The 27,478-nt window shown below is 35.3% G+C and overlaps 1 protein-coding gene across 1 annotated transcript; it reads right to left on the reverse strand.

The window, feature by feature from the left end:
- Positions 1–1,235: 1,235 nt before the first annotated feature.
- On the reverse strand, positions 1,236–25,841 carry LOC114540721 (cullin-4A-like). Its single transcript, XM_028560848.1, has 25 exons — positions 25,338–25,841; positions 24,218–24,437; positions 23,559–23,628; positions 22,925–22,998; positions 21,438–21,536; positions 20,361–20,424; positions 19,191–19,280; positions 18,697–18,779; positions 17,753–17,820; positions 15,099–15,217; positions 14,052–14,195; positions 13,326–13,380; positions 11,376–11,413; positions 10,439–10,505; positions 10,241–10,351; positions 9,445–9,530; positions 8,874–8,981; positions 7,818–7,931; positions 6,307–6,415; positions 5,383–5,456; positions 3,894–3,992; positions 3,576–3,629; positions 2,220–2,318; positions 1,909–2,023; positions 1,236–1,260 (listed from the first exon to the last, which is right to left on the reverse strand). The coding sequence occupies exons 1-24, from the start codon at positions 25,678–25,680 to the stop codon at positions 1,928–1,930; spliced, it is 2,484 nt and encodes an 827-aa protein (XP_028416649.1). The 5' UTR covers positions 25,681–25,841; the 3' UTR covers positions 1,236–1,260; positions 1,909–1,927.
- Between the last annotated feature and the right edge of the window lie 1,637 nt (positions 25,842–27,478).

Below are 27,478 nucleotides of genomic sequence, written 5' to 3' on the forward strand. Positions count from 1 at the left end.
CCCTCATTATCACTATCATCTATGCTAAAAATGTTACTTGAATTCTCGTCTTTTTCGAGACTTTCCTGGAGCAGGACTTACCAAGGTCTTCTTTGTACTTGCCTATGGTAAATTCGTGAGAGCATCCAGGTATATTGCACGCCAATTTACCATCTGGATAGATAAGTACGTATCCTCGATCACGAGAAAACGTTCTATGATAGATTCATAGTTCTCCCATTTAGTCAACGATCTTTGCAGCACCCATTGCACCCTAAAATTAGCGGGGGTACGTGCATCGCACAGAGATCTGGGGTTATAATGCCGTTTCACCGCCCTATCTTCTATACATCATATCTTATATGGAGGGAGTACAGCTCGATCAGAAATCAATCGCGTGAGCACAATATCGTAATCACATCAAAATTGTAACCACAAAGAGCGTTTCGAAACGTTTCGCGACATTTTTCACAAAAATACAGTAACAAATGTGTTGGAGCAGAATAACTTTCTTCCTCTAGATCAAGCTTCGCCATTCCCTTCTCAACTCGTGGCAAGAATTTGAATCACTACCTTAACACTAAAAGATGGTAAAATGTCTGGATGCCAACATAACTGCAATTTTAAATTTGGAATAAGCAAAATAATCGCACACCACATAATCACACAAGTTTTACTCTCACGAGCCACCTGCAAAGACACAAGACATTGTTCTGCAACACATGCATAATTTATTTTGACCAACAAATGTGGAAATAAGCCATAACACGAGAACGAGGCTGGGGGGCCAAGACCGCGAGCCTCGTTCCAGCGTTATGGCCTATTTCCATACTTATTAGTAGAATGAAAAATTCTTTTTCATGCACGGCTTGTAGAATGTAGAAGGATGTTTTGTATCTTTGCATGTGGCTTATGAGAGTAAAACTTGAAATCCATCTCATTTAAGGTGATTCTAAATTTAAAACGATGTGACGTAATGTTGTGATGTAATGAGCGAAAAGGTCCATTCAATCTGCGAGCAGGCTACGATAAATCTTGCAAATCTTGAGAGCTGAGTTCTCTACTTTATTTATCGTACATCGTCATTACTTTACAGCGAAAACATACAAACGGAAATTGAATGTACATGGTTTACAATCTGTTTAAAAACTGGATTATGGCATTATATAAATAAACAAAGCTTAACCTGTTTATTACTAACTACATTTCATTCACAGCGGTTTTCAAATCTTCACCATTTTCCCCGTTGTTTTTAAAAGTCTCCCGCGATAGACACACTGTCTAAAAAATTAAATTTTCCTTCACTTCGTTGAAAAGATCGACTAGGCCTCTTAGTACAATTTTTTTAAAATAGCCAACCTAAATTTTCAGGCGGTTCTCACTCCTAATACGTTCATTTAGATTTCTTCATATATCATACCTCAAATTCAAACGGTTCGATGAGAAAGCTAGATTTTTGCCACGTGATCATTAAGTTTTTGGCCGAATCGCGCTTACGTCATTCGTATTCGCTGCAGCCCCGGTAGATTATTTTATATTCACTGGTAAATATGATTCTTGCACCAGGTAAGGTAAATGAAAATGTTAGTTTGTTAACAAGAAAATTTTTTGCATATATTCATACACTATAGAGAATAATACAATAGAACAATGAAACAATAGAATAAGCCAATCGACCGCTTTTGTTTGCTCGGGGTAAAACCCTAATTAATAAAACTTGACTTTACACACTAATATCGTCGTGCATTTTCGAGTATAATATAACTTTAATATACCAAAATCTAAGTACACACTCCTCTATCGAATGAAACTTCCAGTGTAATAAATTACTTCACCTTTCAAAATTGATCAACAATCCAAACGGAGTACATTTTTGGGACACCCGGTAGACAGAACAAAAAAACAAAGAACGAGTAGGATAATACTCACCCGTCTGAAACTACGAAAATTATGCAACATAATGATATTGGTTTTGTATTTCTTTGTCTCTTTCCATATAGTCTCTTTCAATAAGGCTTTCTATTCGTTTCTTTAAATCAGCAGGCTAGAAAGTTGAAATTGAAAAACGTCAACAATATCATTTCATCATTTCTGAATCGGCACAAAAGAAATTGCAATTCCTCTCCAAAGGGTTTCTACTACAAAACAAAGGTTTTGTAGTTGTGCATGATGTTACCATGATGTTCAAACATGTCGCAGCTCAAACAATCAAAGTTTCCATCTAAATGCTGAACACAAACCTTTACAGGAAACTTGAGTTGATTATAAACTTCAGATACTAATAAATTATGACTGAGAGTCTTTCTTGTTTTCATAATTCGCACAATAGCTGCATCAATCTGAAGAAAAAAATCCAGGAAAAAATTATAGGCATATCTAAATACATTACTCATAATTTAAAACTTTCTAAAAAACACTAAAATCCTCCCACGGCAGAAACTAGTCTAAATCCAGCTATTATTACTGGGAGTATTTCCTCCAAAAAGTTGTTATGACCATAATCAACAAATGCCCCCACTCATTAAACCTGAGGTTGGTGCGATCAGACCATGACTGAAGGTCGTGCCTCCGTTCTAAATATATATAGTTTAGTTTATATAGTTTTTCAGGAGAATCATTAACTGGATTTACCACACAAACAAAGATGTCCCTACCAAGATAGATACTCAGATACATGTTAGCATGTTAGCAAGAGTAGAATGTCAGCAAAGGTTAGCCAAAGAAGAAAATCTGAAGGGAGGGTATACAAGAATGATCAATGATGCTCAACTAGCAACAGTGCGATCGAAAAAGTCTCAGATCATCAGGCGATAGCTAGAGTGTACTACATGCCTTAAAAAGCGGTCGACCCTGCAACAACAAAGATGATATGGTCATAAGCGAACGGAAAGTGACTTCTCGCTGAGCTTGATATCATGAGAATTAATGCAGGAAAACCATGGAAAAGGTTTGTCGAGGCCTATCCGAAATCATAAAATTTTAGATGTATATTTCTAACCAACTGCACACATCTCTGGGAAAACTCAAAGGTTTTCAAAAGCCTAGGTAAGATCTGACCATTTGGTTGTTATGGTTTCTCTGCATCATGCTATAAAACCTGAAGGAAGATATATGTATCATTTACAGACGTAAGAGCTCGTCAAAAATTCAGTATAGTACGTAAATTGTGTCGGTAAAATAATTGCATATAATATCATTGATGCAGTTACTTTTATCAAATAACACCACGACTATAACATGACTAACAAAAGTGGGACACTTTTTGTTAGAGTTTGGACGTATTAGACGTGTATATAAACACAGGAGTTTAAGTGAAGAGAACTTTGTCTGAAATTAAAATGGAACGATTCAAACGACCCTTTATATGAAATATAGTATTTTGACATTGTAAAGTTGCAGGTCAGCTGCGACTCTAGATTTTAATAATGAATGCTGAACAAAATTCAAAAAGATCTCAAGGAAAAGCGACATCCGAAACTTTTGTAACCGAAAATGAAAATATTGTTGAACGTTGGCAGAGCAAGGTTAAAAGACTAAAAGAATACCTATAATATAGGCTGGTTGTAATATATTGAAAGGACATTTAAAGCAGATACCTGATATTGCCGATCTTGAAAGACACGTTCTGTAGTGCTGACGTTTTCCTCTGGCTATAAAACAAAGAAAATAATTGCATTAAAAAAAGTCAAGGCTACACTGCGCTGCACGATGAACCAATCCCAGCACACAGTACTCATGCATGCATGCAAGCTGAAATACGCATTAAGCTCTTTCAAATCTCCAAACGGAGTCACTACCCGGCTTAGGAAATAGTATATGGACCGAAATTTAGGTATACCAAGAGGATATCAACTCATGCAACTTTTCATAAGACAGACATTTATTTCTGGACTCACCCAGCTCATAACACTCACCGTTTCCTTCATTTGTATCTGATTGATTTTAATGCGAAACAGTTTGTGTTTAAACTCAGCATTAAATGAAAATATATCATTATCTCCAATATCTTTACCCTGTGTGGAAAAAAAACAAGATAAAACTATTCAATACCGTTACTCTGTCCGCGCGTAGAGTTTCAGGTTTTTAAAGGACAACGGCTTTTTGAATCAGTCGGATCAGCTTTAAAATCGAATTTGATTCTAGGTAATGTCAATATAGGCCTTTGTTCTAAAAGTTTATTTTTTGGGTTTAGTATTTGTTATCAGGTCACGCATATAGTACAACGTTTACTAACATTATCAGGGTAATGTTAGCATATGTTAAATTGCCAACATATTAAACTACCAAGGCCAGAATAATTTGCAAGTATTGTCCTGCAATTAGCTATAATTATGGCAAAGCATCCCAGTTTTAGTAGTTAAATATTGTTAAGATGGATTATGGGTAAGACAGAAATAGATTTCTATATTTAGTCACCCCAAAAGGACCAATACACAGCTACTAGGCTAGCCTAACCAATTTAATCTCTAAAATGCCATAAGTGCTATCGTGCGGGACTTACGTAGCCCTCAAGATATTCTCCATTAGTACTATTGGTGTTTATTGGTAAAGTAACTCCGCAATGCCAATGGTATAAAAAGATCATTCGTTCAAATGGTATGGCAAATTAATTTACCATTGGTAAATGAACGTTGTCCAATCGTACCAAGGAATGCTAATTTACCATTGGTGAATAAGGATTGTTCATTGGTTCTGATCGTGAATAGAGCAAGAATGTCGTACGCGGCTAAGGTATAGGCACCAATGGTGTTCATTGGTAAAGTAATTCTCCATTTCTAAGGGAAATTAAGAGTTCATTCGTACGAATGGTATGGCTAATTTACCATTGGTAAATCAAGGTCTATTTGTACCATTGGTGAGATAATTTACCTTAGGTAAATCAACAGATAAAATAGTATTTTACGAACGGAGCAATGATATATGTATATATTCGCAATAAATACACAAGTTGTGATATTGCGTTAACTTTTGCCTGGTATTTTGAAAATGGAACAATGATAAATGTATCTATTCGCAATTAACGGCAAAATTTACAGAGGCTCAAAGGGTTTTAATTTCGAGCGGAATAATACCGATTCAAATTCAAGCCAGGAACAGTTGATCGAAAAATGAGTCCAATATCGGTCCTCCGGAAGGAATCGAACCTACGCTTTTGCGATACCGGTGCAATGCTCTTGCCACTGAGCTACAGAGGTAGCTGACAAAAGCAAGCGTGGTTAATGTGCATAAGGTGGTAATGCCGGGAATAACTGAGGGTAAATCAATTATAATTTTTGGCACTTCACTCGATGTAGGTAAATTCTAGGGGTTCAAAGGGTCTTAATTTCGAGTGGAATTATACACACTTTAAATTCATGGCTTGAAAACCTCACAGTGGAAGTTAAAGTAAAGCTTTTTCCTTACCTTCGGGACTTTCGTGATTACTCTTGCTCTACCACAGGCTAACGATTGCAATGTTCTCCGCAGTTCATTATCCTCTGAAAAACGGAATAGGATTAAAAGTGTTATTAAAATATAAAAAGTGTTAGAAAAAAAAGCATTGACTTACATTCTAAATGCTTACTCTAAGGGGCTATTTATATGGGAGCCGCGGGCTCGCTGACTGGCTTGATCAGCGAGACACCCCGTGAAAGGGGATAAACTTGTCATGTGTTCATATGAGAACATTTCATCCTGCTTGCCGATATAGAGATTATTTCCAACGCCTTCAATTGGCTTTGCGTTATAACAAAAGAAACGCTGAGAAACATTAAAAATTATTAAAATTGGTTCCACATCGGCGACCGGGCCAGCCTTTTTGGAGTGTTTACTGTATATGAAAACATTTTTATTTTCAAACGCACAGAAGTTTTTATTAGGAATTGTATTCATGGCGAGATCTCGAGATGCCTAAAATTAAAGCCAGACGCTCATGCAGTTTGAATGCCTTATTTGCTATTTACCCACCAGTTCAACCAAAGCGAATATTCACTATGCAAATAAGCTGTGGAAGACCTGGGGCGCTTTTTTTAAGCGCCCAAAATGGTCAAACTGGTCATATTTGAATTGAAATAGAGTATTTCGTTAAAAATAAAGCGGTGACCGTGCTAAGCAGAGGTAAATAACGGTATACTTGAATGAAGAGTTCTTGAACACTCAAATACCAAAAATCTGTCTGTCCTGAAATTCAACAAGACCGGTCTGGCCGTTTTTACCGTATAATAGAAGCGCCCCTGGTATCAATCCAAAGGGGACAGGACGCAACTTCTCCCTTCCCTATAGGCAGAACCTCCTGGAATACGCCAACTCACACTGATGGTTATGTATATAAACTTCAGATTTACGTACCTATCCGAGTTTCACTTCGTATATCTTCGAGCGGAAGATTATCCCTATCATTGAACATTAAAAGAACCAGTGCTTGACACAGAGACACTTGGAGATCCTTCACGTTATCCTACAGGATAATTCGCACAGAAAAAACTCGCAATTAGATAGACCCCTCAAAAGTTTTGATAAAGCTGAACGTGAATATATAAATATCAGTCCCCCCCTCGCCAAACAACGAATTTCCTGAGCTAGCAAAATCTAAGCTTATATAAGGAATCAGATGAGTCAGTCGATAACTGATTTGAAAGATGGAACATTCCATCTTTCACCTCATAAAAATATTCTTACCATTACACTCATCAACATTCGTTATTAGTGTAATAGACGACTATGTGCACACGGTAACGATTTCGAGCGTTTTCATTTTCGTTATCATACCATAACGGTTTCAAACATAATTTACAATAAAAGTTGAAGCTAATTAAACATATTGAGCAAATTTTCCTTTTGATCGTGTGCACGACACATCAAATGAATAAAATAGATAAAAACGATTTTGAAAGCGCTCGAAAACGACGCTGGTGTGCACATAGCCATGGTCATAAAAATGGAAACATCACCCATTTTTCAAATGCTTCAAGCAGAAAATTTATTAGTTTATATGCCCCAGTTACAATTTATGGACTCTTACCGCTTAGTAAGGTTAAACTGAATTCAACCTTCAAAACGTAAAAATAGTACAAAATCTTCAGCTGCGAATGCTTATGCTGCGAATATTTGTAGTCGATTTAAAAGCTTTGAATTGATATTTGTTTTATCAAGATTCAAATTTAAACTCTAAACTAACGATGTGATAGCTTTTCGTAGGACATATCGACTATCGTAACAAGATATCAGGCTCATATAGCCTACAAATAAACTGCATCTTTCATACAGCAAATTAACGTTAAATCATTTGCTGACGGTCTCAATTCAATACCAACTTTCCACCCTAGAGAATCAGGACGTTGCTAATTACCAGTCTCAACTTAATTTCACTTAGTATATACGCTCGCTTAAATTTCGCACATGCGCATAATTAACAATTTGGACAACTTTGTATTCTGCTATGTTCTGTCAAAATACACGGGTGTAATAAATTTCCCAGCGCAATTAGTACCCTCGTACGGGGTTCGCGCTGGCTCGGGGATGACGTAGGGTTGTAACAAAAGGTGTGATAGTATCTTGAATTGTAAATACAGGAAAACAAACAGCGAGTAAACATCCATCACAAAAAATTATATATATATATATATATATATATATATATATATAATATATTATATTATATATATATATATATATATATAATATATATATATTATATATATATATATATATATATATATATATATATATATATATGTAATAGTCGACTGTGCAATGATGTAAAACAAATGACAAATTTATGTCGAAAACATTTTGGATAAAATTCCGCATATGATCAAAAAAAGATCACAAAAAATGAAACTGACAAAAAATATGCATACCTCGGCAAATGATGATCTAAGCACACAATGACCCAGTGTATTCTGCCAAAGAAGCTTACGGCCACTGTGTTTGCCAAGGTAAAATTTCTTAAACGTATCTTGATAGAGCACCATCTATTGAGATTAAACAATGAATATTTACAGCGAAAAAATAGATTATTTCATCCTGGTTTCATGATAAGATAAAATCTAGTTTGTAATTACAATGCAACTAATTAGTCTTTTCCAGAGCCCAGGCAACTCTATGAAAAATGTCAGATTAACGGCTAATTTACTAATAGTGTAAAGGCCATGTTACACGGTGCAATTTTTTTACATTGTAGGAACACCAAATACGTATTTAATATTGCGAAGCTTACATTCCGTTAAGCCAGTGCAACTATGCTTGTGAACAAATTTACACGTCACTTGAATATAACGTTCGTCGTGATTTGTTTGCTCGTGATATTAATTAAACAAGAAAGGTAAACTGAACAAGTCTGCCGTAGCTCATCATGCGTGGACTTATGATCATCACATTAAATGCAAAGATGTAATAATTTTAGCGAATGATAAGTATACCGTCTCTCGTAAAATGAGAGTGTCTATCGAAATCTAAAAACATCAAACCATCGCTCAAGAGGAAAAGCCACTCAATAGTACATGACGCTCCTTTCAATGTTCGCTAGGTAAATACTTGAACACAGAATACGTATTATCAGAAATGTGACAAGGAATTATTATCGTGTCCCAAAATGTACAGGTTGAAAAGAAGTTCGAAAGTTTTGAAAATGTGGTAAAAGAAAATCGGTTTAATCGATTTTGAATATTCAGTGGGAAGAATTTTCCGTGAAATCCACAGGAATCGCAAAAGCTTCGTATGCGAGTTCAGCGCGGTATTTAAGCTTGCGCATGCTAAGACAAAATGCCCTGTTACGGATAAAATTTAGCAGGTAATTCTCTATTCAAACATAATATTAAAACCAAGCACCCCTAGGGAAGAATAAATGCTATTTCATACTTGTGCTTCTTTAAGTAAACTGAAGAGAAGCAATGGTAAAACGCCGTTTTTTATACCTCTACGGGTAGGTTGATCTCAACAGGTATGTATGTTGGCCAATAACCCATTGTTAATATATTCACTGCCATATCAATGTTACTAGGAAGTAATTGGTGCTGAAGATACTAAAAAATATGAATAATATGAACATTAAGATATAACTTTCATGTAGTATATTCTAGAGGTTCAAAGGGTCTTAATTTCGAGTGGAATTATACACACCTAAATTCAAGCCAGGAACAGTTGATCGAAAAATGTCGGTCCCCCGGCAGAAATCGAACCTATACGCTTTTGCGATGCCGGTGCAATGCTAATGCCACCGAAAAAGGCATTTTTGCTTTCTCAATTTAAATGCAGAATGACCACTATTGCCAGACCTAAGATCATGCAATCAATGAGTAGCTATAGTTTGCTTGGGAATGAATGCACGCCCCCTCTGAAAAAATGCCACCCTTTCTGAAAACCAACAAAACTGCATGTTAGCTACGTAAAAAAATTTCATTGAAAGATTCGCAGTAATTCTATAAGAGCCGAACGTCCGAGAGATATCTGGCTCTCCAAATCAAAATCATTGTATACTATACTAACCTGCTTAAATTGGATTAAAACATCTTTGGACAATTCCATATCCCGGAACATTCCTTCCAGTTTGCTAGTGAAGGAAGCCCCACATTCTAAAACCAAATAGATAAAACTTTTCTCATTTTTCCATTTGAGCTACAACGTCACATCAGGGGGGGGGGGTTGGAGCTATACGTCACGGAACAACGACACGGGGGTAGGAACTATACGCGATATTAATTATTATTATTATTAATTACATGCACTCCGTGCCGTTACTACGTATAATGAAAATCACATTGTTTGCTCAGGGTAAAACCCTGATTTATAAAACTTTTTGTTTAACTCTCGCGTACTTTATATATTTTTCGAGAATATTCAGGATCGAATAAGGAGACTGAATGCGAATAGCGAGACATTTTAGTTTGCATCCCTTGAAATTTTTAAAACATGATAAATCGTGATTTTTAGTGTACTGACCACCTTAAGTTCAACTGATAATGGTTTTAAGCAAACCAATGCAACTTAACAGTACCAAGCAAACTTTGCATTGCGAAGCTGTGCTTGCATCCGTATATTGTATTGGGATCGCGGTAGCCCTAGGGAGATTTCTTTCAAGCGGCCAACATGGTCAGACCGGTCATATTTTAAATTGAAATAGAGTATTTCGTTAAGAATATAGCGGTGAATCTGCATTTTCCGGGCTAGGTAGATGTAAATAACAATATATATAACAATCATCCTGTACCGCAATACAACAGGACCGATCTGGCCGTTATTTCCGTATAAAGGAAAGCGCCCTAGTGACCTGTTAACCCTTCACCTTGTTTTAATTTAGAAAGCATAGATTTCTCCGCATCAACTGAGGCACTTTTGCCGACAAGCAGGCGCTTTGCCAAATCTTTTTTGTAGAAAGCTTCGAACACATCTTTTCCTAAAAAAGTATATATTACGCATAGCGCATAAAGCCCATTAATTTCATCTTTAAGGCAATTGTTATTAAACTTGATAAGCACATTACCTTGAATAAATCTAAAGAGTACCATTATTTTATCTAAAAGTTTCTCAAGTTCCTCTTCCGTGGACTCCTAACAATGTTTAAGTACAATGTACAAGTTAAGAACAGAAATACCAAAACTTTAAGTCCACAGAGTACAGTACATTTTGAAACAGAACGCATATTAATCTAATGCCTCTTTTTTCGACCTGGAATGTTTCTGAAGAAATTAACAAAAGCTAAAGTAATAATAGTAGGTGAAAAAGGTTTATTTTAAGGTTCATGATTTATCTTTAACAAGCAATTGTTAATGAAATTTTACAGAAGTTAATGCGTAAAAAATTATATTTACTTTTTTTTACTGAAGGCTGGTCCTATATTCTAAATCTATTCGTCACACCTCAATTAGCACTATTATTACCAGCAAGATAAAATTACTGAATTGAAATTACTGAGGGTTGATAGGGGAACAGTTACATCAATATAATTGTATTGTAGAACAGTTAATGATTATTTGCATACAAAACTAAACAGCCTTGCATGGGGGGACCAAAAAAACGAAAAAGTAAATGAAAATACTGCCAAAAGTACAAAATAACAAATAATTATAAAGTCTGGCAGGAGTGTATTTTGACACGAAACAATCATGCATGCAAGAATATTATGGCCTAAAAGATAGAGCGATGAAGAGCTTTAAAAATTTTACATTTTACAATTTTATCATGGACACTCGCACTCCCCCGGTGGTTCAGTAAATGTTATTCGCGGATTTTTTTTAAAAAGACTTTCTTAGTGCAAAATTTCGGTCATTAAAAATTCTGTTTTAGCCAATGTCATACCTGAAAAATATTTTCCAACTTTCGTACATTATATGATTTAAACATTTTTGGATTATGGGTTTTTCTGCAACGGCTTAAAACATTTTATCTAACTGCTTCAGCATTCGTGCATATAAGCTTACCTTATTGCCAACTCTGAGTTTCGTGTCAACAAACTTCGCTGAAATAGAACACTCATGTTAGCTGTAGAGAAGTATAGCTGCAACAATATACGAGCTGAGTTGCCATGCAGTTACAGAGCAAAATATAAAAATTATATAAAAGTTTATTAAATTCTATATTTGTTCCTTTTCTGATTACAGAAGATGTATCATTAATATATTAGAACCGACTACGTTGTGAAATTAATGCCAAAATCATACTGAATGTTATTTTGTAATTGCACTTCTATTCGTTCTATTTTACCAATGTTAACTGCGTGTACTGCAGTACAATTAATAATTGTTAAAAATATATAAAATAGCAGAAAGATATTTGCATACAAACCAAACAGCTCTGGAGGAACTAAGAAAGGCCAAAAAGGTAAACGAAACTACTGGCAAAAGTTCAAAATATTGAAACAATTCTGGCAAGACTTGTGTTTTGACGCTTGCATTAAAAATTTATGTCATAAAAGGACGCGATAAAGCTCAAATTTTATCATGCTATATAGTAATAAATAAAGAATCATGCAATGTTGCTCGTACAATCAGGGATTAATAGCATGCACTCGTGATGTTTGATTTTGCCAAATTAGACCCGCGCCGGCGACTATTAATTAATTACTTATTACCTACTTACTTACTCACTAAATTTACGCAAAACTAACAATTTTGGGGATATTTTGTGGAGTAAGCAATTTCTAGATCCGTTACATGTATGTAATTCTTCGATAACTGTTCCCCAAATGAAACGTGCACTATACATGGAAATGTTGGGGTGGCTAACTCATTGAAAAGATCTGGCAAGCATAATTAATGCATCACGCTATTCTAATAAAACGTCACCACGCTATTCTAATAAAACGTCATCGTGACTTCAGACAAATTGCAAATGTACAACCAAGAGTCTACATCAAAATCTATTAATATCAATATCTGCAATCACAGTTAATAGAATATAAATGTTTGGAGACTAATAAAAGTACAATACAATTCATTAACTAAGTTATTGTCCAGGTTTATGCAAAAAATGCATGGTTCCTTTCTCGTCGCGTGTCTATTGTATTTTAGCCAAACGTACCAATGGCATTCGTCTTTGACCTTGACTTGAAAAATATGTTAATTATAAGATTTCTATTGGTTTATCTGTGCAAAATACAATAGACATGTGATGAGAAAGGAACAATTTTTTGCATAAATCTACCTCAACATAGTTAATAAGTTGTATTGTAGTTTTATGTGGTCTCCAAAACCATGAATATTCTATTAACTGTGCTGCAATTTAAAAGATCCTGTCAGCACGCGGTTGTTCCGCGTGGAGATGTGTTTCCGCCGATCCGTCAATACAGAATACCATAAGCAAAATTATTTTGTTCGCTGACTAACAATTATACGCCAAAGGCGTGGTGAATATTGCCGAAACTGAAACGAACTAATTCAGTAATTTAGTGATATTCACCGACATGACGCGAATAATTGTTTTAGAATTATTACAAAGGTATACCTGTTGTACAAAATAAATATTTTCTAAACGTAAGTAAATATCTCGATTAAATCGTGCGGCAATTTAATTAAACAGATGATTTGCAGGAAATATAAGCAGAAGACAACTTTTTTACCCCTAAATAATTTTAAGCAAATATTTTCGCTTCTTTCATGCCTTTGTACAACATTTTCTTTGAAATTACTGGTTTTAACACTACTATCGCGTAATAATCTAAGATTCTTTGACAAAGTCAATGGCCATAATCGCTTTTGCATGCAATTATACTAATTCCTGGATGCATATAGATATAGTCCACGCTATTTCACCCGTTTTCAAAATTATACGCGTCGATTTCTTCGTCCTATTGTGTAGTTTTGAAAACGGGTATGATTCTTAATACTAAAATCAACACAAATTATTTTTTTAAAGTTATTGTGATTACAAACCTATTAATTCCGCTGGCTTATTCGGCCTCTTGTTTATGAAATTTTCAAAACTATCCTGCAAAACAATTGTTAAAAATTAAAATCTTAAATCACGAACGTACGCTTGTCTTAAAGGTCGACCACGAGTTCAAGACTTAAAATACCGTTACAGATGAAACATTCATGCAATGGTCAAAACAAACTTTCTAAACGTTGTTACGGTTTAGAAGATTTATAAGGATCTTGGTAGCAATGCAGGTTCTAGAACGATAATTAGGGGGGGGGGAGGTGTTCACTCATATATTCAGTTCGGCCTGACGGATTTCTTTTAAGTTCAAACAATTTATAGCATGCATTACGAACGCGCGAAGTTTAAAGATTGACCAAGCTCATTACTTTCGATATTGACTAAGTCTTATCCATTATAAAATCAAAAACGTCTAAGTTGCAATTCCCAAGGGCAAAGATTTTAGACGTTAGTTCACAAACAAAATTAATGTTTACTTTTAAAAGTAGTTTTAAAATGTTGAATATAGCTAGTTCGTGTTTCGTTTGTTTTGTCGGAAACAGAGTTTATAGATCTACTCGTCATAGCAAGTGACAACAAATATAACTAAACAAGTACAGATTATGAACTAGCGTCTAAAAATCCTTGTACTTTGGGAATTGCAACTTCAACGTAATCTATTTTAGTTGTGCAAATTGTTGGACTCAATTACGCACGTTTTGCTTTAACAAATATCTTACCTTCATTGCATTTACAAATTTCTCGTGTTTCATGAAAGCCTGAGTTATAATATTGTCCAATTTTTCTTTGAAGTCGAGTAAATCCTGGACCATCGTTCTATCTTTCTCTGGATCCACTGTAACGACAATCTCCAGGCCGCACCTCTAAACAAGCAAAAATTGAAAGATTTAGGAACTATAAAAATTCTATTACGTAAAGATGTAGGAGGACAAGATTGGGGATGACGTCATCTGTATGCTGAATCCAAGGTATCGACAATTTTTGGCTAAATACTGTTAAAAATATTTCAAAATTTTGTGAGTAGGAGTCACTGATAGTTGTCTCGGAGTATGTTAGCAAAAATATAATTTCGGAAACAACAATACATTCCGCTGGCGAAAAATGAAATAATTGGGTCTTAACAATAAGTACAGGATTTTTGCGATGGCTACACAGCTAGCTGGTTTCAAGTAGATGTTTAATGGTTAGTCACATTGGTTCTTCATAAATTAGGCTGTCAGTAAAATGTTTCATTTGACATGCTTTGTTTAGTACTTGAAAAGGTCACCTAGAAGGAAAATATACTTTTAACAATGGTGCATGGAATGAGTCCATAGCAATGTTTGGATTCTATGAGGACTCAAACATAGCTTATTTTAATGCTTGTTGCTTTTATGTGGAGAACCATTCATAATTAAATAGCTCAAAATTTTGAAATCTAGTATGTTTACTAATATTTTGGCTTAAAATATTTCTGTGGTAACTCATTTTGTAGGTCTAACTCCCGTTTAAATATTTTTTTTTAGTTGATGGTGTCTGCTCATATTAATTTTTTTTCATAATTAATTTATTAATTCATAATTAATTTTTACTTTATTACAATCATGCATAAGTGGAAAGTTTCAAAGAAGTTCGAAAGTGGTAAAAGTGTTGTAGAAGCAGATCGGTTTAGTCAATCTTAAATATTCGGTGGAAAAAATATTCCCGTGAAATCAACGAAGGAATCGCAAAAGCTTCATGTGCGAGTTTTCAGGGGGTGGCTTTCGGGTCTTTAGAGAAAAACATACCTTTATATAGTTACTGAATGCAACACACAGGTCGTCGAGGCCTTTACGTATTCTCATAAACAGTTGGTAAGTCAATGTTAAGAATTCGATTCTGTTCGCATCCATTAACTTTTCGAAGCCTAAAATCACAACAAATGGACTCAATTAAAAATGACAAAAAAGGAATTCAGCTTTTACATGGGGGCGTTTTGCTTTCTCAACCGTGTACCTGGGGTTATTCGCCGAGGCGAGGTGAATCTCGCTTTATTAGTATAAATACAAAGGTGATTATTGAAAATTCTGACCGATAGTATTTTCACTCTTTGTTCCGATTGAAACTGTATAATTTATATTCCTTTACATGATATTTTACACGGTCTGTCTATCTCCTTCGCACTCTTAGCTACATGTCTATATTATGTCTCTTTCCCTAACTGTCAATCATGTCCCATATTAATCACCCCCTTTTTTAAAAAAATAACAAAATGGACATTTGGGAATTTAAAAAAAATTTCCAGTGATATTCTTTGTTGTATCGCTGTCTCGCCCTTTTACACTTTTTAGCAATTTTGTGTTTGTTAACAATGTACGGGTGAATAGTAATTCCGCTGGTGGAATTCTCGTGGATGAGATCGATAGATCGTTTAAATAATCAATAATTACATGCAGCCGCAAAGCTGAACTACAATTGATTTTACAACAATATTTAAAAAATTTACAACAATTTTTATCACTAAGACTAACAAGGATAAAGAAGTTTCAGTTTCAAACAATTCAAAAATTTAACTACACTTTATCTACAACTTATAATTTGCCAGATAAAAATTCAATTAGACAGACTATATCTATCGGTCCAGAAAATATTTAGGAAAAAAGATATTCAACTTTGTAAACAATCCATTAAAAAATTAATGTAAACAACATGTTTCACAACTGACCCCTGTACTGTAACAGAAAACGGTGTAGCTCTTGCTGCCAGGGTCTTCTTTTAATGTGAGCGCTTCGTAGCCTTTTTCCATGCCAGAGGCTTTATAAATCACTCCGCTTCCGCATTGCCCTAGGGCCATTTCGGTGTTGATTGGATATCTTTAATTCCAAGTGCTGTCAAATAATGATTATTTTCTGTTCTGTTGAAGGTCCAGTGTCTGTCTTCGATAGCGATCAATTGCGACCAGAAGGTATTCTCCCGAAGTATCGTCCCCCTTGGTGGTGGTGCTTTGCCCACACAGAAAGCACTTCTCGATTGTTGCTTTCACCATTTTGTCTATATTCGGAAACAAAATCTTTTCTCTGATTAGTGAATTCGTTTTAGTAATGCCAAGATGGATTTTGTGTGCAATATCAATCGCAGGTTGCTGTATCACTATATACGATTCTGGTATATACGAGAACCACGAAGAACCACGCCTTTTGTTGTCACCGTAAGTTCATCTTTTATTTGTTTAAATGGCTTGACTATCTTGTATAGTACCCACTTATTGAGCTTGATCGCTACCCGGTGGTCCCATTCAGCTCCTGATTAAATAGGTCGCGCACTCAGTCCATCTAGTATAGGTCAGACCGTCTCTGTCCGTCAGCTTGGTATAATAGTAATGGGCGTTTCCGCTTCTCATCTGTAATCCCACCAGCGAGGATAAACATCTTGAAATCGTGTATCCAAATATTCCAACGTGTGCCTAGACTTTTGCCAATATCGACACCATGATTGAATTCTGCAATGGTTGTAGTGAAACCGATTGCGTATTTACAGTAATATTCTCTTGTGGCTCGGCTTGTCCTTCAGCCATCTCCTCGCCAATATAATATTCTTATGCACTCTCTGTTCCGAATGAAACTGCATATTTTATATTCCTTTAAATGATATTTTACACGGCCTGTTTTATTCCAATACGGCCTGTCTTACACGGCCTGTATTCATAACGAGGTCAAGTTTTGATGCCACTTGTGCTTTCTTAACTTTGTTTCCTGTTCGTAACACTACGTGAGTATATTATTTTAGAAATTATGAATTTGCGGTAATGGACCTTTTCGGTAATTACGTCATAACATTTTAACATCACAACCTTTTCAATTTAGAACCAACTTAAATGAAATGGATTTCAAGTTTTACTCTCACGAGCCACGTGCGGAAATGCAAAACATCTTTCTTCAACACATGCATGAAAAAGATTTTTTATTTGGACCAATAAATGTGGGAAAAGCCATGTTTTGCACCTTTGCACATAGCTGGTGAGAGTAAAACTTGAAATCCATCTCATTTAAGGTGATTCTTATCATCTATAGACCTGGAGCGAGGGGAATTCGACGAAACATTACCCCTAAGGGAAGATATATCCCGAGGGCTTCGCCCGAGGGATATATCTTCCCGAGGGGGTAATATTTCGTCGAATTCCCCGAGCGGAAGGTCTATAAATTATATATTATATCGAAACAACGTGTAGGCAGCGCAAAAGCTGGGTGAAATGGCTTCTTTTGCCTCCATTTTGAAATTGTTGACAACCTCGATTCGTGTGCGAGGCATCCACGCGTGGTACACGCAAACTCGAATACCCCGCTGCAGCGGGGTACAGTACAGTTGAGATATAATATTAAATTTAAAACGATAATGTTGTGACATAATTACCGAAAAGGTCTATTGAAAAAATATTCGTACTTATTTGCCAATTTAACATTACCTTTTTGCAATACACTTTGCGAATGCTTTCCAAGTAACTGTTTTTCCACGCACGTAATCAAGGGTTTCCTACAAAACGAATTGAATTCAAACGTTGGAATTTTAATTGAATTAAAAACACTACAATCACTAAAACAAAGCAAAGCTTCAGTGACACGGCGCCTGCAATTTTTTTCAGTTTGTTATAAGAAAAATATGTGCGCGGACTATATCATCTTTTAAGGGTGATATCATCACACAACAAATATTGCTTGGCGTAACTGCTACCGTTAACCTTTTACCAACTGCCATGTCATAACTTGCCTAGTCTGCTATGAACAGAAGACGTGCGCAGAACGGACTTTATATCATCTTACGCGGTTTTTAAACAAATATGGCCTTATAACTTGATATAACTGCTACAATTTACCATTTGCCATAATGTGAGCGTAAAGCTTTCAAGTATAGGTCGAAATATTCGATTAATCCTGTTTTGCAAACCGTAATAGAAAATGTATTCTATGTACACACAGGGTGTACCTAAAACTGATATCTTCTCAACTAATATCTTCTCAATTGATTTCCTGGAATTCTGACAACATGTAAAGTAAAGCGCGAAAGAGAGCAGAGGTGTTGCGATGTATTTTATATCATATTACGTTAAGTCCGTTCAAGTCTCATTTGACCCACTCTTCCCTCTGTTTTTTTAATCTAAATGTTCTTAGTGTACCCAAGAAAATAGTAAGCAATTTTGCGCACAAGCCATTTTTGTTTTGTCCCAGAAGACACCGTCTGGAGTTTTAAAGATCTAAGATTTGATCCCTTTATTTCACACTATACGCACCCAAACAAACTGTATCGTGCCTGGAGCTGCTTCGCTATTTGAGATGATTTCGAATGTACTCAGCTTCTTATGCGCCCTATAAAAACCAGTAACTACCCGCAGGAAATACAGTGGTAACTTGCCTCGTTGAGTGGTCTAAGTAATGAAGTAAACGATCATTTTCTTCTTGCAGTCTTCTTTGTACATGCTCAAGATACTCTGGTACCTACATCAAAAGTTTGGTGCTAATTTAGCAAACCTTTCGAATTTATCACACCTTTAGCTTACTCAATAGGACTTAACGATAGACTATTTATTCAATACAATTATAACTTGCCTCATAAACAGAGCTCATCGAGCATTTTACAACTAATACGCAGGCAAACCCTGACAGTGGAAATGGCACACAAAGAGGGTTAACCTTAAAGTATTATTTACTATTAGTGATGTCTTTCCCGCGCATCACACTACTGTTGGAAAATAGAATTCCGAGAATTTTGTATATAGAAGTATAGAACAATAACAAATTCAAAGTTATTGAACTCGCAAATCCAAGCCGTTTTTTGTTAATGCTGAAAAATAAAGATAAAAATGCGACAGGGGTCACCAAACGTATTTCCAAGTACAGTCAACTTACATCACTCTCCTGCATCAGTCTATCCCCTTCAGCTGCGTAAAGAACTTCCGTTGCTCGGATGAATTTGTTTTCGAAGGAAGAATCATACATCTATAAAAAAGGTTAATCAAGTAATAAAAAGAGCTTCCTAATCAAACACGATAAAAATAATCTGCTTGTAAGCTTGCTAGTTGCGGAGAAATATTGAGGAATAATGTTGATTCAGAGATGAACCGTTTTTGGTAACATGAATAGTCGCTGTAATATGATTGCACGATTTGTCGTTTGAAGTCGGATTTAGCGTTAGTTTTGTATTTAGCAATTTTCGTCATGAATGTTCACGTACATCAAATATTTAACACGATAGTAAGGTATATGTAGTTCATTTCCCCACATAAGACATTTTGTGTTATATGACAGAAAACAGGTTTATGGTCGAAATCTTTTTAAATATATTTTTTAGTGATTTTTATCAACGTTCGAACGAATGCAGATGAGAGTGTTTATTACTAGCTCGGTGAATATCACTGAATACTCTGAATACTCAGTGATATTCACTGAGCCTGAGGCGGTTTGAGTGCAATTACAAAAGCGATTAATTGAATAACCAATCTGTGGTAGAAAATACAACAAAATCTTAATTAAACAAATAACTCGACAATTTACGGTGATAAAATAAAACGATCTTCTATACGAAATAAATAAATTTTAGCACCACTTTATACAACGTAGATTTTCAGGTCGAAAATTTTTTTTGCTCATTTAGCTAGTTGCCATAATTACTGATTTCTTCATGTTACTTTGACCAAAACAATCGCCGTCATTTTTAAAAAATCCGTTTAGGTGATCATTGCGTAATATTCCGAGGTCGCTCGACCAATCAGAGTTCAGAATTTTATTCATGTTAAAGCAGGAACACAGTTCATTTATTCGGTTGTTAACCAATTATGCATTAGAGTATATAATTATATATGAAATCCTTAGATTTGAAATATGAGCTAAACAGTCTCTTGGAAATATAAGCAAAACAACGTAACTACCACTCAACTCTTAACTAATACCACCTTCCGGGAGGAGGTCTAATAAATTTGATTAGATACCCAATAGGCTAACTAATGGCATATTCCTGTATCTTTATTCAACAGAAATCGCACAGAAGAGAGTTAATATTTTACGTAAATCTGTACACACCTGTAAATCTGCCAGCATACGTAGCAAACTTTTTAGTAATATTCTGTCAACAGCTTCACCATTTCTACAACAAATTAATAAATGCTTAAAGAGACTGAAAAAGAATTACACTGGACAAAGCTAATGAAATTATACGAAGATCAATTAGACAATAACATGCACACCTTTTTAAATGGAAGTTCAATGAATGTTATATATTATTACCGAAGATTTTATGCACAGTAAAATGATGAAATAAAAATCGTTTATCACTGGGTAAATTAACATGCAATTTGATAGATTTTTTTCACGTGTGATAAAATGCCATACATGGCTTCTGATTGGACGTGCGATATTCTTCACATGTGAAAAATTGTCGTATGTCATTTTGGCGGCAATTTGTTAACAATTTTTTTCAAGATAGCGTCAAAATATAGGGGTGAGATTCAAAACGCAATTCTCAAATTTAAGCCATTTTCACATTCGTCACATTAAATTTCAATTTTTGTTGCTCTTTTGTTTGACACGTCTGAAACCGTGGAAATTCAGGAAGAAGAAGAATGACAGGAAGATTAGAACACCTTAATGATTAATAGATATACACAGTGATTGCATGCAATTGCATTATACATAGTGTATGAGCGTGTCAGAGAGTATGAAAATACAAGTATGAAAAAATAGGCACTCGAAGAGTGCATGTATAAGGATTTGCAATTTTGTGAGTTTTATAATGCAAGAAAGAAATGGGAAAATATTGCCCAAAATGTAGCAAACTACAGTGTATAACAAACACGACATGATGTCAACTTTTGAAGAAATTTTAGCATTTTTAAATACAAAATACTTGAATAAAACGACAAACGCACAATGAAATTGTTTCAATGCTTCCGGCTTTCCGCTATATAGCAATAACATATTCTAAAGTTCCACGAGTGAAAAATAGAACAATATATTCCTATATTTTCCCTATTAAATGGAAACACAACCTGCAACTTTATTTTATAACTTGGTGGAGCGAACTTGGCTTTTAAGGCATACATTACATACCCGGAGGTAATTAGTACCTTTGCGCTATCTGGTAAAAGATTTAAGATGTACCTTTCTCGCTCCACCAGAGACAAAAGTCCCTCAATTGTTCTTTCCACCACAATCTTATTGTCAACAATGTGAATTCGGAAAAGCTGAAGTCCTAAATCCCTGTACCAAATAAAAATGCATTCGTCACTTTAAATATTAAGGGAAGTTGCTGCATACGGGTGTGTAAAGCCTTTTGGGGAGTTAGGCAGTGACGTGTTTGTAAGATGGAAAAATCAGATTCGTGAGGCGCCAATACCACTGCGTGAAACGACACCGCAGAAATTGGTGTTTAAGACGTTTCAACCCGAAAATCTAATCGCTGGTTCACAATTGTGCATTTCTGTATCGCCCTATCAAAGAGAAACCTTTTTAATATCTTAAAAAAGTTCAATTTTTCTTCTGAATACGCATTCTGCAATCTTTTGACAGCTCATCATACACATCTGACCGCTGTGAAATGGCCATTTTGAGGCTTAAAGTATACACAAGGTTATTAATTCAGACGATTCGTTTTTACCGTGAGCAAGCTTCAAATCTTTTGTGCAAGACATATTTTCTTGAATATTTATAAATCTTTTTCCTCACCAAGTTTGAAGTCTAAGTATCGAGAATTGCGGCTAAGCCTATACCAATTTCCGCGGTGTCGCGTGAAACATGTATAACGCACTTTAGGACTGGGACAAGAGAGGGCAAAATTGAGGGCCTCTTCACAAAAATTCTCAGAATTTAATTCGAAGAGACTGTATAGTTTATAACTGTTCGATCGTTAGTACATACATTCGTGCCAACATATAGCGAAAAATTTCGACGCCGATGGCGAACATTATTATTTGGTCGAAATTTCTGAAACATATTGGCTACAAAAGAACTGTCCTGAAACAAATTTTCGCGCTCATCGTCACGGAGGCTGCACGTTTTTCAACTAGTCGTGAACAGTCGTTGTAGTAGTCGATTAGTGTACCTTTCCTTTGTAAAATATCATATGATTGTACTGGAATTCCCGGTAGTGATGTATTAATGAGTTTAATTATGATAAATTTTAGTAATTCTAAATACCCGGGAGTGATGTACTAAAATTTGTATCGGTATTTGTACATAGGTCATCATATAGAAATAATGGCATTAAACTGCACAGGAAATATATAAAAAAAAACCCGGGAAATTTTCAAATCTGTTTTAGATATTTCCCTTTAAGCTAAAGTCTCGAAATTTCTACACGAAATATAACTTTTTAATTGCATTAATTTCATATACGGCTTAACATTTGGCGTCAAGTATTTCAGCTCAAATTCAGAAAAAGTAAAAAGAACTAGCTTCAATTTTCCCTGCTAAGTTATCGTTCCAGTTTGTTTACAGTTCAATGCCTTTGCCTATCACGCCACAACAGGCATCAGGAGGATCATCAAATGGTTTGCATTATTTTTTTGAGAATTTGTCAAACGTCTGTGCTGCAATGGGTCTATACTAACTACTAAGTACTAAGCATGTACTGCATTTGTATTACTTACCATATTGATATGATAGTCGGGTTTTGCAGAACATAAGTGCGGTCCAAGAACAAAAATATGCTCCTTATCATTATCTATAGCAACGAAAACGACAGTGTAATCAATTAATGCTGCAATTCCGTCCCTCCAAAAAAATGGATTTATTTATCTTGTACAATATGTACTTTTTATCTGGGAAAAATTAAATAACACGGAGGCCAGGACGACAGGGAGGGATGTAAGTAGCTAAATAAGACTTATTTCCAAATAATTAAACAACTACTGCAATTTCATTGGTTAAGAGGAGTGCGATAAATCATTAATCGTACCCTTTCAATTGTGTTTTAGTATGTGGTAGTACGTGGTCGTATGATTTTGCCATTAACAGCACTCCTATTCGTTCTATTACTATTATTCATTTTCCGTCCTGAACCTATAATTTACGTACTGCTGAAAATAATAGAGGACGATACTTTGAATGCTGTTTAAAGACTGCTTTGATATTCTTTTACTTATCTAGGTTACTGCCCCTGCATTAAAATGAAACTGACTGATGTGTTGTAAAAACGTGAAACTTTGCTTAAAACATTCGGGGGAAAGCCAGTAATCAAAAGTTTCATTAAATTTGAAATCATACACGCGTAAAATTTCTTACCATTTGTTGACAATGATCTTCCCAGCAATGATTTAGTTTTGTCAGATAAAAATAGCTGTCCAGGGATTCAGTATCATTTAGTTAAAGAAAAGCATATATAATTATCCCTATATTGCTTGTTATGGCTATTGATTGCAGTGAGTACAAAATAGAGACATGAAAAGGGGATTTTGCCTTGGTGAACACATCTTTAGTTTAGGGATTTTTAATCACAACTCAAAGGCTCATGGAAAAAACCATGTCAAATATTAGAATAATTAACTTGCATAGTCTTATAAGAAAGCCATCTGCAAATGACTCAAGCTATTAGTAAGCAATACATGTTACTGAATAACACACACTTAATTTAAGTGGAAATTACATAAACAAATTATTTGTTTACATTTTGAACTTCTATACTTTTAAAATATGTTGTGTACCTTGTCTGAATATCTCACAACATATAGGTTTGCTATGCATTTAAATTCATGAATATCCACTTTAGCAAAATTTGTGCAAAATTTGTGCAAAATTTATATATTTCAACGATTGATAACACTCGTGTGCTATCCAACCATCATAAATAGACTAAAATAGTTCTGCATTAAGCATCATAAGTTTACAATATAGTTGGTACAGTAATGATATTGCTATTCAAAAAAATAATAGTAAAAGGATATCCAATAAACTGTGATAATCTGGATTTCACATGTTGCTCACATTCATCCTTCAGTTGATTGTAAAGAACTGAAGACATTTTATGTGAGCACATGTTTTCCACAGCCTTGTACAAATCCTCCAGACTAGATGAGATTGAGGTCTTATTCTGAATCGCACAAATAGCTTCCCTCAATTTACCCCATGTTGTGTCTTTGAAGTTGTCAGGAAGCTTAGGCTTAGCTGCAAATGTTAATAAAGACAATAATAAAGGTGTAAGTATAATTATTTGCTTATAAAAAATAGTTCTTTTACTGATCATAGACATAAAGCTATTATATACATGATCATATACATTAATTTTAACAAAGTCAAAAATTCCATAACTTAGTGGCAGGTGTCGACAAAGAGCCTTTGTGGGGACAAAGGTCCATACTAATAAAATGGTTGAGCTGACTAAAACAAGGCCAATGTGAAAAAATTCAGTTGTGATTTTACATTGTTTTTCCTGTAATATATAGTATGGTCAGGAAAAGCGCATTAATATGGTATATATGTATTATATCCAAAATAATACTCGTCCCTTCTAGACTTGAAATTTCCTAAACTACTAAAACCTCACTAACTAAAAACTAAAGTGAAATCATGTGAAATCAATACTTTTATAGGCATTGCAATATACTAAATGGACATGCCAACATGAGTGAAAATCTTTCAGAAAAACAAGGAAATTTCACAAGAGAGCATACTAAAATTAGTTAAATCACCGTGGGTGAATAGTGCACAATAAAATTACCTCTAATAAATTATGCATAATATCAATTTATTGCAGGCTCTCTTTGGTACCAGTTGATCCTTATATGTATATATACCATATATATGAATCCTAAATGCTATGTTTAGAAGGAAGTCATGAAAGGAAGACACTTTGCAAGAACTTTGCAAGACTTGAAACATGACATGTTTGGCACTACCCTACCTATTGCCCAACTTTTTCCTGGGGGAATGAACACTGATGGTTCATATTTTAATACAAACCAGACCAAATGGCAACTGACAATTAATGTGCCTGAAAGGGATTTGTGGTGTTATCTTTATGGCATTAAAGAATTCTGGAAGAATAAAAGTAGCTTGGATACAGACCTTTGAGGTTTTTTATAACGAGCTTCTTAGCTCCGGGTGTTTTGGCGTTTGCTAGAGGAGAACGGTCACTCAAATGGTTATTTGTTGGCGCAGGAAAGGTTTTGCCTGGCGAATCCGTCATCTCATTACTCTCATCCGCAATATTTTCCTCGTCAATGTCCATATTTAGTCTCTTGCTTGGCAGTAGCTCGCCTAAATCGTGTTCACTCGGCACACGACTACCGTTCTTCACATTATTTGATCGCTTGCGTTTCTTGTTGATGTTCTCTTTGCCAGTTTCATACTCGTCCACCTCCTCGCTCTTGACTTCTTTCGACCGTTCAGTTTCCCTAGAGGGCAGCATTCATTCTACCGGGCCTCTCCTCGGCTTCCAACTATCTTTCATAAAGGAAGGGAAGGAAGGATATGTTCCAAAAGCGTATTCACTATGAAAATTTATCGCCAGTGCGAATTTTTCTACAATTTGTATAAATGGAAGTGGACAATCTAATTAGCCGAGGATTCGTGAACGTTAGGAACGGGTACGAAAAACGAAATGCAATCAGCAAGCACTTGGTCAGCAACAAGCACATGTTATACTTTATATAGCACTAGCAAATACTCCACCCCCAAACGGCGGTGTTCTATCCTCTTTTTTACAAGGCGTTTTTTAAGCAATATGAGCTTCTTTTCGTTTTCAAGCAATCTCTAAGCTTCTTTACCAAAACATAACTTAAATTTAATGTGCATTAAGACTTGAAGACTGTCTTAATGCCGACGACAATGTTTTTAGATAGCGTTGACCGTGGCCTGAATTATTCTGAATATCCTGCGAAAGCCAAATTTAATAATTTGTTTTATTATTCATTGGATTAGATATTCATAAATATTCATTGTAAAAACAAGCACATGAGCATAAAAAATCGTAAATGTTCAAACAAATATATTAGTTGTCATCATTATTTAATCAGAATTTAATAATTACATTCAACTTTTTTAAGTCTTTAGTAGCGAGTAATTTTTCCACTTCCTGCCTTGAAACTGACGCGAAACGAGCACTCGTACTCGTAGCCATTGTAAATTTTATTATGTAAAAGAGAGACAAGCTCGCCTGCCTAACGGCAAAACATGAGCCGTGAAATCAAGTGAACAACAAGCGGCAAAGCACGTTAGTATAACATTTATAACTGATAAATCTAAGTAAAGCCAGAAGGGCTGTAAGAACTTAGATGCATATAATAGTTGCGAATTCTAATTATAAAAGAGTTAGGCGCCGAACCACAGGTTTTTAGATCTGCTGGTAGACTGTTCCACAGACTTGCAGATCTAACAAAGAACGAGTTTGATGAACTTCGTTGCTCTCCGCTGAACATTGTCGTTTAATGATCGATGTTTAACGGTAGAGCATACCACACGTTACTATAGCATACTCTAACTTGGGTCTGACGAGGGTGCAGTATAATCTGCAGCGAAATCAGTTATGTCCCTGCATATCCTTTTAATGAGACCCAGCGTCTTGCTAGCTTTCGCAGCAATGTTCTCAATGTGCTTTTATACCACGATAAATCGCTATAGACTGTGACACCAAGGTCGAAATATGCGTAACTTGTTCGAGTTGCTGTCCAGTAAGATTTTAACATGTTTAAGTTTTCCATTTCTTTTTGCCGAGAAGTGCATAACCTTACATTGCGTCGTGTTGAAATTCATTTTCATATGAACGCTCCATGTCACCGAAATCGTCTTGGAAAGAGAAAACACGAAACATGAAACAAATAGTTAAACAAGACGGATAGCCGTATTGGTATAGTGGAAGTGATATGACTGATATCTGAACATCGCAAAGTCCCATGCAACCGTATTCGTGCGCAAGAATGTTTTCTTCAGCGCCATTATGACTTAGCCTCCGTTTACATGCACGTACCTGATCCGCTCTTCACGACACTTTCGTTTGCCGCTTTGGAACAAAGATAAGCTGTAAATTAAATGCTTACTCATTTGATAGATGTGGTACATTTGTTCAGGTCGGGGACAATATATATTATATATCTACATTATTTAAACTGTTCCGATAGCATGCCCTGTAAACGCGGCTTCGTCTCACAAATCCACATGCACTATTCAATTTGCGTTCCGCTACAGTTATTGTGACGAACTGTTTACAA

Source organism: Dendronephthya gigantea, unplaced genomic scaffold (assembly GCF_004324835.1).
Source record: "Dendronephthya gigantea isolate DGI-Jeju-01 unplaced genomic scaffold, DenGig_1.0 000249F, whole genome shotgun sequence".
In the NCBI taxonomy this organism is placed as follows: Eukaryota; Metazoa; Cnidaria; class Anthozoa; order Malacalcyonacea; family Nephtheidae; genus Dendronephthya; species Dendronephthya gigantea.